Source organism: Mytilus trossulus, chromosome 14, assembly GCF_036588685.1.
Source record: "Mytilus trossulus isolate FHL-02 chromosome 14, PNRI_Mtr1.1.1.hap1, whole genome shotgun sequence".
NCBI classification, from domain to species: Eukaryota; Metazoa; Mollusca; class Bivalvia; order Mytilida; family Mytilidae; genus Mytilus; species Mytilus trossulus.
The window spans coordinates 29,103,464-29,118,614 of NC_086386.1; the positions used below are offsets into that span (position 1 = coordinate 29,103,464).

General features: G+C 32.2%; 2 protein-coding genes across 2 annotated transcripts; one reads left to right on the top strand and one right to left on the bottom strand.

The window, feature by feature from the left end:
* The first annotated feature begins 1,062 nt into the window (after positions 1 to 1,062).
* On the top strand, positions 1,063 to 4,829 carry LOC134697646 (fibrinogen-like protein 1). Its single transcript, XM_063559929.1, has 5 exons — positions 1,063 to 1,168; positions 2,196 to 2,276; positions 2,530 to 2,660; positions 3,283 to 3,379; positions 4,570 to 4,829. The coding sequence occupies exons 1-5, from the start codon at positions 1,063 to 1,065 to the stop codon at positions 4,827 to 4,829; spliced, it is 675 nt and encodes a 224-aa protein (XP_063415999.1).
* A 1,403-nt stretch (positions 4,830 to 6,232) lies between these two features.
* LOC134697400 (WSCD family member CG9164-like) lies at positions 6,233 to 12,365 on the bottom strand. The gene is made up of 6 exons (XM_063559660.1): positions 12,272 to 12,365; positions 11,083 to 11,195; positions 10,409 to 10,468; positions 8,976 to 9,112; positions 8,449 to 8,679; positions 6,233 to 6,671 (listed from the first exon to the last, which is right to left on the bottom strand). Exons 2-6 carry the CDS (start codon positions 11,160 to 11,162, stop codon positions 6,313 to 6,315), a joined length of 867 nt encoding a protein of 288 aa, XP_063415730.1. The 5' UTR covers positions 11,163 to 11,195; positions 12,272 to 12,365; the 3' UTR covers positions 6,233 to 6,312.
* Positions 12,366 to 15,151: the final 2,786 nt, after the last annotated feature.

Below are 15,151 nucleotides of genomic sequence, written 5' to 3' on the forward strand. Positions count from 1 at the left end.
AAATGGGGAAATAAGGAGGAGCTTGTGCTCGTGCACGATATTGCAAGAAGCCAATATTAGTAATTGCAATAAACATTTGATTATAATGTTTAAAAAATGTTTGTATTAATGGAAAGCACCAGTAAGTGAGTTGTCTTGATCAAGATCTAATTATCAGAATATAATCACCTAAGGCAAGTAAGATTCAGCAATAGTTTTACAATGATGGTAAATCGAAAAACGAGAAAAAAAAATATTTGGAGTGATGCTACAAATTAATCATCAATATGAACGATTTTGAATTTTGATATATCCATCGGAGTAAAAAAGTAATAAGCATCTCTTTATTTAAGGGTAATTCATACACTCTCTTTTTCGGATTCTAAAGAATACTTATTCATTAGGTTCAACACGTAACGCCCAAAGTCGTCTCTGAGCTACCATATGCTTTCATTTTTTTCTACCTTGATGGCACCTAAGACTGCATAGCCTTCAAGCCCGCAACGTGTGACGCAGGTTGAATACTGTTTGTTTTAATTCAAATCATTTATAGTTATTTTGCTCGTCGCGTTGTTACCTTATTAATGTACACCCCCCCCCCCCCCCCTTTCCGTCTTGTTTTATTCATATTTAAGAAGATAATTATTTTTTTATTTTATATTCTTGTGATAATTATCACGGCAAAAAAGCGACGAACAGTTAACAAAACACATATGTCATAAATGAATTAAAACTATAAACTGAGCAACGTGTATCAAACAAAAAAAATGTGCTGGATGAATAACATAATACTGCTTTATATGTGGTACCTGTCGTGGTTTTTTTTATGTTTGTACGAATCCGATGGTATGTCTACGAGAGTTACGGCTTATCCGTTTTCATCTATGAAACAGATATTTCATAACGATCAACCAATTCGTAATGCCGATCGTTAAATTCCAAGAACAGAAAATATTGTTTGTATTCCAGTACTTCCTTGTTACCTCCTGTTGCATTTGTCTTATCACGCAAGCATATCTATTTAGTATGTTAATATAAAATGATGCCATATTAACGTTTCTACGTATGATTTGAAAAAGCAAAATGGCCGTACAACTTTCTGCTTCAATTATTCTGTCTACCCTTGGTGTATTGGTTGCATCGGATAATATTTCGAACAAACACATGGTCAAATCATCATCTGATTCAGGTGAGTTTACAGTTTTTATGAGAGAAACTATCATACAAAATGAAGTTATCTTATTCAATAAAACTATATTTTGAATATAATCGTTATTTCAGTTGCAAATTTTGAAACTAATTGCGCGATTTATTGCAATGAATGATTATGCATATGCATCACCGATTAAACAAATGTATGGTCATTCATATCTGCCACGTTCTTCAACGTTTTATACTTTTGGCTTTGCAAACTTATGGCAGCAATATATTCGATCAGATTAGTATGTGTGGACGGACTTCATACCAAAAGATTTTATCACAGCTAAATGTCTACAAAGAAATTACAGTTAACGAAAAACAAATACAATCGTTGGAAACCTCCAGAACCATGACATAGGGCAGGCATACACAGAATACGATTTGTTAAACATATTTGCGAGCGCCATACCCTTCCTCTACCATGAACAGCAGCTTGTCAGTAATAATATGAGAACTCACCGTAAAAAATGGTTACAAAAGTCTTACATCCGCGGAATGATATAAGGTTGAAAAGGACCAAGAAAAAAATAAGTACAGCTTACCGATTTGAAATTACTCACAATTACCGAAAGGCGGTTCAAAACCAGTTACAGATAAAACATAAATCATGTCGTTGATTTAAATATCAATCAGTACACATTCAATGTGTTTAATGTTAAGACCAGTATAAGTATCGACAGTATGTACATGTAGAACCATAAAAGTTATCAAAGGTACCAGGATTATAATTTAGTACGCCAGATGCGCGTTACGTCTACAAAAGACTCATTAGTAACGCTCAGGCCAAAATAGTTATAAAGCCGAACAAGTACAGAGTTGAAGAGCATTGAGGACCGAAAACACCCCAAAATTGTGCCAAATACGGCTAAGAAGATACTCGAACATTCTATGACTCATCAGTGACGCTCAAATAAAAAAATGCAGTGTTCATAACTGTAAAATGTATATTATGAAAACATGTTTAGTTATTGGTAACCGGTGTGCAATTCCACTTAGATTTTTTTCATATCCTTAAGGTGTATGTTTCTATGGAGCGACTGCTGAAAGAGTTCTCAATATCTTAGCAACTGGGAAATTCATAACAGTTGAACATGCAGGTTAGTACACAATATCAAGAGTACAACTCATATAACACGTTTACACTGTCGTTTGTGTTAAATTTATACCAGCAGTCAAGACAATTCAACAGTCTATTAAAATCAAATGATGCCCTTTCTACATTTATTTTAAAACTTCTACCCTCTTTTAAATTAACATACTTAGACATGTGTCTCTTATGACATATTTCCTTCATTTTCTTTAATTCATTCATATGATGTATAATACCTTTGTTCTTCGTTTACCTAACAGTGCGTAAACCAAAGGACTGCTCAGACTTGGACCCTCACCATGACCTTAGTGGAGTGTATAGAATATATCCAAATACCGGAAATGGATTCAAGGTTTATTGTGATATGAAGACTGACGGTGGGCGCTGGACTGTAAGTTATCTGTGAATTATTTTTTTTCATACTTCTTAAATTGAATGAATTATAAAGATTTTGATTAGATATGACTGATATTCAACACGATAAATGTCCACTATTTCACTTTCATATACAACTTGAAAGTAAGTCTTAGCATGAATCTATTTAAGAGCAGTTACATATTCTGGACGAGGAAGGAAATTCCTATAAATAACAGCCAATTGTGGTTAAAAATAAACAGAAATTTGTTTTAAAATGTTTTTATGCTACAAACCTTCGCCCAAGCCTACCCGACTACCATACCCAAAATAAAAACTAGGTAGTACTGATTGCCAGGATCAATAAGTTATATGAATCTCCCACCATAATTAGATATATATATATATATATATGTGTGTAAAAAAATGGAAATACTAAAAGGGTCCATCGTTTAAAGACCAAAATGAGATATCGTTTTTACAACAAACTCTCGCTCACATAGTATTGTTTGGAACTTATAAATGTGATACATAAAATTAAACAAAATACCTATTGACACATTGAATAATTCATTAAACAAATTATCTGTTGATTTAAAAATCTAATGTGGTTTTTCTTTGGACAAGCAGCACTCGGATATATCTTTTAACATTTCAAGGTTCTTATCAGACGAATGGATGGTTCTCAAGATTTCAATAAAAAATGGATAGAATATGAAAATGGGTTTGGAAACTTAAATCGGGAATTTTGGTTAGGTAAGTCAAACATGCTACTTTATTTTTGTCTACATATTTTTCTTTATTCAGGGTTTAACAGAAACTTTTAATTTCCTTCCATTTATTATAAGGTGTACTACGTCAATTTACCATATTACACTTTATCTGAACTCGATGTTCCATTAACATTTTACTCAAATTCTGTCACATTCTGTGAGCTCCATTTTACGCATTGCGTATTTTAAGAATGTGCGTGTTTATCCTAAACTAAGGAACAGTTTGTGGATCTACATGGTAAATACGCCATCATAATACACATCGAGAATAAAATAAAACTTGTTACGAACCATAACACCTCAGGATTGTCTTTAACTACATATTTGAATCTGTGATCTTAATTATTTTCATAATTTTGAGAAACAAAGTTTATAAATATGCTGTAACATAAAATACCGGAAACACATGTGTCAAAAAAAGTGAAAATCAATTTTCTCAGAAACAATAAGATTGCGTAAAAACAGACTAAAAGGAATAGTCACTCCGCACCAAAAAAAATCCTCACTAAGAATATCCAATTGTCGTCTTATCATGTTAAGGAGGGCGGTATCCCATTGAATATTTAACCGATAACTACTGTAATGTGTTTGACCGTTTTTAAACGTCTGTACCTTGACACATCATAGATATAAAGATAATGATAAAAATGTCTTCCCCTTTTTTTATAGGAAACAAATATCTTCATATGCTGACTTTAGTAAAACAGTATTAAAAATATAAATGACCTAAATTTCCTCAAATTTTGTTTGCACTTGTTTCCTTCCTATTTCATTTAACAGAGAATATATATATATCAATGAGACAGAAACACATTACTAACATAATATGTCAAAGACGATCCAATATTTTTATAAAAAGACAAGAATGGGGGTATGTATTATATGTCAAATTCCATAAAGATGCAGGGCTAGACAAGATCTAAATACAATATACCTAGTATATCAAATAGTTATCAAAGGTACCAGGCTTATAATTTAATACACTAGACACGCATTTCGTCTACATAAGACTCATTAGTAACGCTTATAAAAATAGTTATAAAGCCAAACAAATACAAAGTTGAAGAACATTGAGGACCTAAAAATCCCAAAAATTGTGCCAAATACGGCTAAGAAGATACTCCAAATCCTTAGATATAATCGAAACAATTTTTTTTCATTTTCATTTTCCAGGCGATGCTCTTGCACCAACTCACAACGGTATGAGGTTCACAACATCTGACCAAGATAATGACAATTGGAACAAAAATTGTGCATTACATGGCAAAAAAGTTGGCGGGTGGTGGTTTAATGCATGTGATTCTGCCTGCTTTACATTATCATATGCAAACAATAAGAAAGGTTTGACTGGAGAGAATGTTATACAGTGGAGTACATGGAAGGATTCCCAATTTTCCCTAAAATACGCTGTGATGATGATACGGAGAATTTAATCCATTGATGAAATATATATATATATCTGATTGTATATTGTTCTTTTCGAAATCACATTTATGTATTCAATTGTTTCAAATTATAATGTATATCAAATATATTTTGGAGTATTGGTTGCATGATAAGGTGAATAAGGTGATGTCACGGGCTGTGGTTTGTACCTTTTTAAAGGAAATTCAAGATAAAAGCAGTGGTATTTTTCGGTTCGGTTGAAATTTACCTCGACAATTTACGAGCAGTTCTTAATTACTTTCTTCTTTCAAAACCTAGCATCTTACTTGAACTTAAACATCTAAACTGTTCAGCGATATTGCAATACCCTTTGCTTTACATTCAGCTGATGTTATTTCAGGGTGACATCTTCTCGTAAATATTGAATTTGAATACGTTTGACTAATTATAATCCATGGAGTTTCAACATATACAATAAGGCAGCAACCATTTGATTTTCTAGGGGCTATGGGTTTTTTTCTGGACAAACTCTATCTGTTCGGGTAACTCAAGCAACTTGAAAACAATTTGTTTCTTTCAATTTTAGCATTACATATAGTGGCAGCTAAGAGTGAAACAAATATTTTTTTTCTCAGGGTCAAAACAAATTCTTTTTCTCTCCAAAAACTGGAAACAAACCTTTTTTTTCAAAAAAAATCCATAGCGCCCTCGCCGAATTACTAGAACATGTTGTGTGTTATAAGCTGAAATCAAATCATGATGTGGAGTCACCTTGTCGGTTAGATGTAAAAAAAAAAACCAATTTCATTACAATGTCGACTGTCATAAATATATATATAAATGTAATGACATAGTTATACGAAGTCGACATGTTAAATTCAACTTGTTAATTAATTAATTCGACAACTTAGGCTAGTTATTGATCATTTTCCAGTTTCAAAAAACAAACTATGTGGTACCCGGCCATTCGAGTCTTTGCTCCATTTTCAAACTTTAAGGATTCATCATGATAACAAATCCTAGAAAAATATCAAAATAAATTTATAAAAAAAATAAAAGGAAACATTGAAAAGATGTGGTTCTACGCAACAATTTTGAATACCAAATTAATAATTTAACGTGAAAATGCATTATTCAGCTTCATTCATCTGAAACCTTTCTTAGTCTGTTTCCTATAAAAACTCCAACTAAATGTTATCCATACAACTATTAATTCAGCAACCATTTAGCTTAAAAAACGGGGTATGTATTTTGTCTGAGTCAGATTTTTGAAAATGTTTTTCGACGCTTTCAATCAATTTTGTTTTTTCTTTCAAAATGTAACACTATAATGTTCGGGTAAATCTACATTCCGAATATTTTTTTTGGGCATATGGTTGCCCACAAAAATTTTATCATCAAATTGGGGATCAATAATTTTCTCGGAAGAAAACATAAGCCCCACTCCCTGATATTAAATGGTCGGTCTCTAACGAAATAGTATTACGCTCTTGTAGTCCCAAGTTTGATTTGTCTCTATGTTTTCTCTGACTATAAATCCCTATCAATGTGATGAGGAATATTGTTTATCTCAGTAGCCATTTTTTCTATAATTTTGATATACTCCTCTGTTTTACTCAATTGTTCTAGTGTGAAATACTGCTTGACATCAATATCTTCGTATTCTTTTTTGCGGATTCCTGCCTTCAGATGTTTTGCCGCACACATTAAGTCTTTTTCGGTGTATTCGAATTCTAAAAATGCCACAAGTTTCCTTATTTCGCTCTCAGGGTTCTGTACAAGGTTATCGAAAAAGATTATGTATTTCGGACCAACAAAGTCTTTCATCCATTCTTCGTTAAAATATCTCCACATGTCGAACAGGTTTCCCAAGAATTCTTTAAATTTCACTGTAAAAATAACGAGAGAACGACAGTTATTTGTTGTTTAAACAATGTGAGAAAAACTACATTATTTTTTCAATAATTATAAGAATTAAGGAATGTGGTAAGACTGCCAATCAGACAACTATCCACCAAAGATATAACTGTTCATTTAAAGTCTGGAACAATATATAAAAAGAAAACTATGTTACTAAGGTGCCGAAATTATGTGTAACAATGTCGGTATCCATGCTGAGTTGATGTTATTGCGAAACTTCTGTTGTACATTTCAAAAAAAAAAATTGTTAGACTATGTTAATTGAAATATATATAATAATCTATTTTTTGGTTTTCGTTATTTGACGTGTTAAAAAATGGAAATAAATTAAACAATATTATACATTAGCATACAAATAAAATCTCAATCTCTTCATAAAATTATTCTTAGGGTGCTTCCCAAGGGTTGGCATGATCTGAGACTACTATAACACAACGCAGATGCCATGAAGGATATTCATTAAAAGTAATTCAAGCCTGAGTTCTAAACAAAAAAAAAATGTGCGATTATATTGCATTCTTGACAATAATTTGAAACCAAGTCATGTGATTGATTATCAACGTCATACACATTAAAATTCAACCAATGGAGATGTCTTATTCTCAGTTTTGTGTACGAACAACGATATCACGGTGTCAGACCACCAATTAAAAGTCCTTACCAGGAATGAGGGGTGTAAAAGGGGTGATATCTGCAAGAAGAAAATTGTCATTTCATGAATAAATAAAAATGTTTTCAACGTTGATATTTTAACCGATTTCACAAAACACGGTGAATAACGAACCTTTTTCACAGCTGCACGTCAAATAAAAATGGTAAAACCTGTTGCACGGAAATAACCTTTTACATGTAACACAGTTGGGTTTATCCTGAGTCGTACATGTATCAGCTTTCTACATTTTAATTTTCAACATACCTTTCACATGATATAAGAAGAGGTCTCCAGAATAGTGGTACCACTAAAAATAAGTCCTGGTTTTCTGTCAATCTTAAATTAGTATACTATGGCGTGCATCAATCCGCAATGTTGAATGCAAACTCATAGACAAGTAAATTTTGGCTCAAAATGGTCTTAATATATTTTTCTTTCAACGCAAGTTTCATTTCTGCCAATTTGTCGGTTAGTTTAAGTAAACAATGGCATCAAATGCACTATTCTTTTTCTAAAATTTCACTCACATCAATTTCATGTGAATTTAAATCTATGTGAATTTGATGTGAATTTCACCTCAAACGAGCTTATACGTGAAACTCACATGAAATCAGTTTTTGTGAGTTTCACGTGATTCTCATGTGAAACTCATGTGAATTTCACATGAAAATCACGTAATTTTTTTTCATGTGAAATTCACATGAATTTTTAAAATAGAGTTATTTAAATAACATATAAATTTTCAAATTTGATCAAAATCATGAAAAATATAAAAAAAAATAGTTGTAAATTTCACGTGAAATTCATGTGAAAAATTTCACATCAGATTCAGGTGAATCTCAATTCATATGAGATTCACATGAAAATGTTCACGTGAGTTTCATGTATAAGCTCGATTGAGGTGAATCTCGCGTGAAATTTTCATGTGAATTTCATGTGAGATTCATGTGAAATTCATGTGAGCAAATTTTGCCTGTGTAGGCCTACTTTCACGTACGTTCTAAATTGGAGGGAGTAGTTGGTGGTCTGACACCTTAACCGTAATCTAAAATTACTGAATCGGTACATACTCTTAGTTATAGAAAACAACTTACAATCAAAATCTACCTTGCTGGCTCCTCTTCCTATATCTTGGCCATTTTGATGGCTGAACAGGGATGCATAGCTTTTGTACGGACTCCGGATAAGTATAACTGCCTTCTCATATTTGAGTTTGTCGAACCATGCATGTGTTTTGATTGTAAGAACTGTTTCGTCGTCAGTACATTCGCCTTCAAAATCTTGTAACAGTATTTTGTCACAATATGTTGAACCCGTTAATACTCCTACAAAAAAAAAAAAAAAAGTAAAGGCATCCATCGCCTTGCAACAGGTTCTGACTGTGGTCAAAAACCTAACTCCGAGGAAAAAATCAAAACGGAAAGTCCCTAATCAAATGTAAAATTCAAAAGTTCATGACAATCACAAAAAAACGAAAGAATAACAACTGTCATACAACTATTTTAACAGTACTAGTACCCTAATTTGTAAAACAGTAGTTTTGCAAAACTAGCCAATTACACAATCAAAAATACGTGCATCACTCTCTCTCTCTCTCTCTCAATATTGTTGAAATTATCACCTGTAGTTAGCTCTAGTACATGTCGTAGCAACCTGGTTCCCGATCCTGGATAACTAGCTAAAGCTGTCTTTTTCATAGGAGTTTTACTAAACCAAACAGTTTTTGGTTTGCAACCATTATCATTTAAATCTTGGCTTCTGAAATGGAATTATCACCAAGATGTTTAAATTGTTCGACTGGTGTGTTTATATACTTAAAAAACAGACAAGAATAAAGTAACTGGAACATTGTACTAGTCAAATGAGTCCGGTGATAACAAATGTTTTACACACATCGCGGCATGCTAACAATATATGCTTATCCATTTTTATTATAGTTTTTTTTATCTAAAAATTTGGGAATTGGTTATATGAACGTTTTTTTTTTTATTCAATTAGCATCAACTGGAAGTTACATTATGTTTTTGCTTTTGGTAACTTATCTATAAACTCACATGTAAGCCTGTATGCCCTAGTCACAAATTGTTATCCTTGTGGACTTGTTTTGTCAATGGCGTAAAAGTTTACAGTTTTTACGCAGTGTATATGTTCCGGACCATATGAGTATTTGGACCATACGCGTATGGTCATGATCATATGCGTATACTCATATGGTCGGACCATATGAGTATAATACTCGGTCATTAACGGGCCGGACCATATGAGTATTTGGACCATATAGGTATGGTTTTTTTTTAAATTACATATAAAAGTTTCAATAATACAAAAACTTTATCTAAAAAAACAATCATGGTTACATGACAAATTGTCAATGTATTAATTTTACTTTCCAGTGACTTCGGCTTGTGTAACAGTTCATTAAGACATTTTTGGAATTTATTCTTTTAAGTCGACATATTGCCATTAACTCGTGATAACAAATCGGTAATTACCATCGGTATAAAATGTGTTTATTAAAGTTTTGACAAGTAAGTAAAATTAACTATGTGAAACTTCTAATTTTTATTCAGCTAATATTTTCATTATAATATCTATATGATAGTGTCTTACTAATGAACGGTTATGCCATTTGAAGAGTTTAGAAGTATCAAAAGTAAACCATAACAGAGTGTTTATTTCCCCGACCATACGCGTACGGTCGGAAAAAAAGTTTGTTTCCAGATTTTGGAGAAAAATAATAATTTTGTTTTTTGACCCTGAGAAAACAAAATGTTTGTTTCACCCTCAGCTGTCAGTATATGTAATGCTAAAATTGAAAAAAAAATCTGTTTTCGACTTGTCGCCAAGAAAACAAAGTTTGTCCGGGAAAAAAATCATAGTTAACACCAACCCCCACCCCCCTTTTCCCCAGAAAATCAAATGATTGCTGTCTAATATTTTATCAAACAAATTTTGAATTAAAATTTCCTATAACTGTAACTGTTCTATTTATAGAGTAAAGAGGCGTTATATATGTTATCTCAAATCGCTGACAAAAATATTCGTGTACCCTACCTAAACTTTTTATCAAGAAATGGAAGCTTTGGTGTCCTTGCTTCTTTCTGAATCATCAATCTGGAAAAAAAATATTTATTTATTTTTGAATCGGGTTCCGTCTTATTCGCATGGTGGGAGTAGGCTTATTTTTGTCTGTTAAAGATTTGTAAAGAATTGGTTTTTTTTATTATGGAAAAGGGATCGGTCATTAGAGATGAAGATGAATGGTAATTAAAGAGGGTACCGATTACTTTTGATAAAATTTGTAAAGGCAAATTAGTGGGATAAAATAGATGTATGAAACAATGAATGGGGTGTAGAACACCAATTTTATATTTCCTGTCATTTTGATGCATTAAAAAAATTAATTTAAAAATTGCAGGTGAAAAGCAAACAAAATGATGAAAATGTGACAATGCCGGAAAACCCAGTCAATAATTTGTTTCTTGAAAACTATGAAGTATATTAGAACTGAAGTTATATAAATATATAGATATATATGAACAAAAACAATTCAAATAATGCACTTTAAATCGATGAATTACAATTTGATTTAAAGAATTATTGTCAGAGTTTGCAGGTTTCAAGAAAGCACAATGGTAAAATACAAATCACCATAGCATTCAAAAGTAAACTAATATACTATAGTATCCAAAAGATGTAACGGACGTAAAACTTACATGCTCATGTACCTGTAAGTAACTATCACTACGAAGATCAAAATGGTCGCATAGAAACATTTTGTATATCGTCTGCTTATAATTCTTGTCATCGTTTGAGTGTGGGTTCTTTTTGTTTGTCAACGCTGCAACGGAAAGAAAGAGTAATGATTTCAAAATACATGGAACATGTCCTGTGCAGAAAGTAGTTACCAGTTTCAGAGTTAAATGTATAAGTGTAAATATAAACATTAACTTTCTAATAATAATAATAATTTATTCTATAACTTAATTTGTTCTAATGGAACGTGTTGCGTGTAATTTATGACAAACATGTGTATTTCAATTTCCAAACTAAGTACTCAAATTCACAGAAACAGATCTGATATTGCTGTTTTCTTCTCAACATCAACTCAAGGCCTTCAACACGGAGCAAAATCTCACGTTATTTACTTATATACAGGTGCGGATCCAGCAATTTTAAAAGGGGGTCCAAACCGTGGACAAAGGGAGAGTTCCAACTAGTATATGTCTCCATTCAAATGCATTGATCGGCCCAAAACAAAGGGGCACACCCCCCCCCCCCCACCCCTTAGATCCGCCACTGTATACGTTTAAATAAACATGCAGTGTTTTACTTTGGAGGAGATATCAATAAGGAATTTATTTATTTTAATGGTAAGTGTTGCAAGTCACCTTGCGATCAATAATGATAGACAAGACAAGTATGTATTGTTTTGGGCTCAACAGTTATCAGCATTAACCAGGATAATCAAGTTTAAAACTCTTTTTTCATTAGAGAAAAAAATTCCGCCAGAAATGAGCCTGCTCTGACTTGAGTCAGTCAAGTAAACTTACATGTGAAAATTTACAACTATTGATGTTATGCAAAAACTGTTCAATTTGAAAATATCTAATGCTGTAGTATTGGTAATGAATAATTAAATTTAGTTAAATTCATGAACTAAGTAAGTGTTTTCTTGTTAAACATGTAGTATTCAGTTTATCAGACTCAGTTCTTTTGTCCTACCATGCATTAACAGGAGCATCATTTTAGATCAAAACGCGCATTCACTATATAACTGCTAGTGGTTATTATTGATTAAACATGGTTCAACATTAAAAACAAGTGGGTTTTTTTTTTTTTAAAATGGCCAGCTCTTCAAGTATCTTTGCTTATGAAAATTAAATACTTATTGTGATATTAAAGGATAAACATTACCTTAAACAGTATTTCTTTTAGTCATTTTGTGATGTTTATTTGAACATGTCATTGTATTAATTACCTGGAAACATCTGAACGCTGTAACATTTGGTGATCAATGTATTAGAAATATCACACAAGTGTCGAGTTAAACATAAAATTAACACAGGTAGATGTATCATGTTAAAACATGTAGTATAAAAGAGGGGGGGGGAAAGATACCAGAGGAACAAACAGACAAATAATAGTACACAAGACACACCATAGAAAACTAAGACTAAGCAACACATTACCCATCAAAAACTGTGGTATAAGGGAGCAACCATTTAACATCTATAGAGGTGTATTGTTATTTTTTTCTGAGTCAGAGATAAATTTTTTGGCGCAAAGCACGATCAATTTTTTTTTAGTTTTTAAACGCTATAAATCATTTTCCTTCTTCAATATTTAACACTTTAAGGTATGAGGAAAATCTGGATTTAAAAAAAAATGTCATTTGCGTGACCAGATAAAATTTTGCTCATGTTGGTCCGGGGACTTCCTAAGTATAAAGTATTGCTATCAAATATAGCAAGTGTTCGCACGTTGTGTGTGGAGTATAATATATCTACGGGGTTTTTTTGGCGGACGGTCTACAAATAGAAAACAGCTTAATGTTGTCATGTACGTACCAGTTTTGAAAACGCTTTCATTGTTAAATTGATAAATTCAAGGATGTTTAAAATAAATAAAAAGTAGCAAATCACTAAATTTTCATTTCATCTACCAAATTCTATAATAGAATATAACGAACGTATTTTAAGACATACTGCTGTCTGATATATGACCGGGTTTCTCTTTGAAATATTCCCCTTTTCCATTCGCAATATCATTAAAGCACAATTAAAAGTATTGTTTAAGCCGAATGAATGGTAATGATAAGTGTATTGTTAACGTGAAAGATTTACAGCCGATTTCATTTCGTATGTCGCTAAAGGTAATATATTTGGTTAGCTTGCTTGCTAGCTGGACCGTGAAGTCATTGTTAGGTAAGGTATACTACCCTCCTTACGAATTAGCCTAGTTCTAGAGACAGATAGATTGGTAATCTGTCAGACTAGTCTACTTTTACAGAATGGTAGTTTACCTAATCTAGCAATGACTAAATGGTTCAGCTAGCAAGTAAGCTAACCAAAGATATTACCTTAAACTACATACTCATTGAAATCAGAATTAACAGTCAGAACGGATAAATGATATTTGGTTTGCATTGGTGGAACAACATAATGCAGTTTTAGATATGAGATGTTGAAGGTACCAGTCGGATATTCAAAACGTAATAAACAAACAACGACATGTCAATAAAAGAACAGATATCAAATAAACCGTGCGAAGCACATATTCTATCTGTCCATGGGCAACATCTAGAGAAAAATTGGGTTCTTTATAACTTTCAAGTAGATAAACAAGATACATGTGGCGTCAAAGCGCTTTATTTACTTAAGCAATTTTCCATATAATTGATATCTCCAAGGGGAGTACTTTGACCTATAATGGTTTACTTTTACAAATTGTGACTTGGATGGAGGAAGAGTGGTCTCATTGGCACATATACCACATCTTCCTATATCTATATACATATATTAGGGCACATTACGTTTGTATGCATTTAGGGATTAAAATGTTTTACGTTTGTGCGCTTAATTACATTTGCGCGCAGGCAAACTCATGTAAAATTAAAGATAATATGAATTAAATAATATAAAAATAAAAAATGCATGCTCACAAATGTTCTTTAGTTGATGTCATTTTCATACTGGTCAATTTTTTTTACCTTGAATAGGCTTCCGAGAAGACGTTGTCGAAGAAATAACTAATAAGAATAAACATAGAGGTTTACTTTCTAGTTGATCTAGCACCAATCATCATATCAAACATTTTCATTATTTAAAACCAGCGACATTTTCTGAACAACAAATTCGACCTTTATACGAAATGTTTAACTAGTAATAATGGGAAGCTCCTTGCCTACGTCACAGCAAGCCCAAGAACGAGATGACAAACACTTAACATAAATAGAACTAAACAAGTAGTACATGCATGCAGGCTCTCAGTTACCATCTCTGAATTACATTATGCAGAAATGTACATGATGTGTTTCTTTCCTAGCTATCCAAATAAAGGCAACAGTAGTATACCGGTATTCAAAACTCATAAATTCATAGACAAAAACAAATCCGGGTCATAAACCAAAATCAAAGATGTGGCACATACCGTATCATATTCATTTGGTAATCAGTGCAATAAGTGTCGTCTCCATGGCAGTCCTGAACATGTGCATTATAAAAACAAATATCAAATAAACAACACTGCTAATTTTAAGGGTTTGGTGCAGGTTGGATGTCATTGTGAAACACAGTTTTCTACAGAACCCTATGGGGAAAACAGAAAACTCTTTTTGTCAGAAAACATTGCCAACAACCAAACATACTATCCACAATGATCTGTGTCCACACTTGTAAAGTTTATAAAATGACTTGTAAAAATAGATTTTATAAGATGTTTGATATGTCATATGAGATATCTTGGAAGTTCGAATAAGTAGTTAAACGGCTTGCAATACAAAAATAACAAAATATCTAATGAACACGTTAAGATTTAACAAAACACATTAATATCAATATGATCTAACTAAGTAAATAATTCAAAATTTGGTGACTATGTCATGTATGTGAAACGCATCTATCCCATTGAACTAGAGATAAAGGATACAACAGATACAGTTAAGTAGGCCTCGTATCTTGACTTACATCTTAAAATTGACATTGAGGGTTGATTAAAAACAAAACTTTACGACAAAAGAGATGATTTCAGCTTTCCAATTGTGAACTTTCAATTTATAAGTAGCAACATTCCACC

Coding starts and splice junctions, on each gene's coding strand:
- LOC134697646 (XM_063559929.1), top strand. CDS start 1,063: ATGGCCGTACAACTTTCTGCTTCAATTATTCTGTCTACCCTTGGTGTA. Junction 2,277..2,529: donor CATAACAGTTGAACATGCAG/GTTAGTACACAA, acceptor TTTACCTAACAG/TGCGTAAACCAAAGGACTGC. Junction 3,380..4,569: donor AAATCGGGAATTTTGGTTAG/GTAAGTCAAACA, acceptor TTCATTTTCCAG/GCGATGCTCTTGCACCAACT.
- LOC134697400 (XM_063559660.1), bottom strand. CDS start 11,162: ATGACAAGAATTATAAGCAGACGATATACAAAATGTTTCTATGCGACC. Junction 10,469..11,082: donor GTAGTGATAGTTACTTACAG/GTACATGAGCAT, acceptor TTTTTTTTCCAG/ATTGATGATTCAGAAAGAAG. Junction 9,113..10,408: donor TTTCTTGATAAAAAGTTTAG/GTAGGGTACACG, acceptor ATTCCATTTCAG/AAGCCAAGATTTAAATGATA.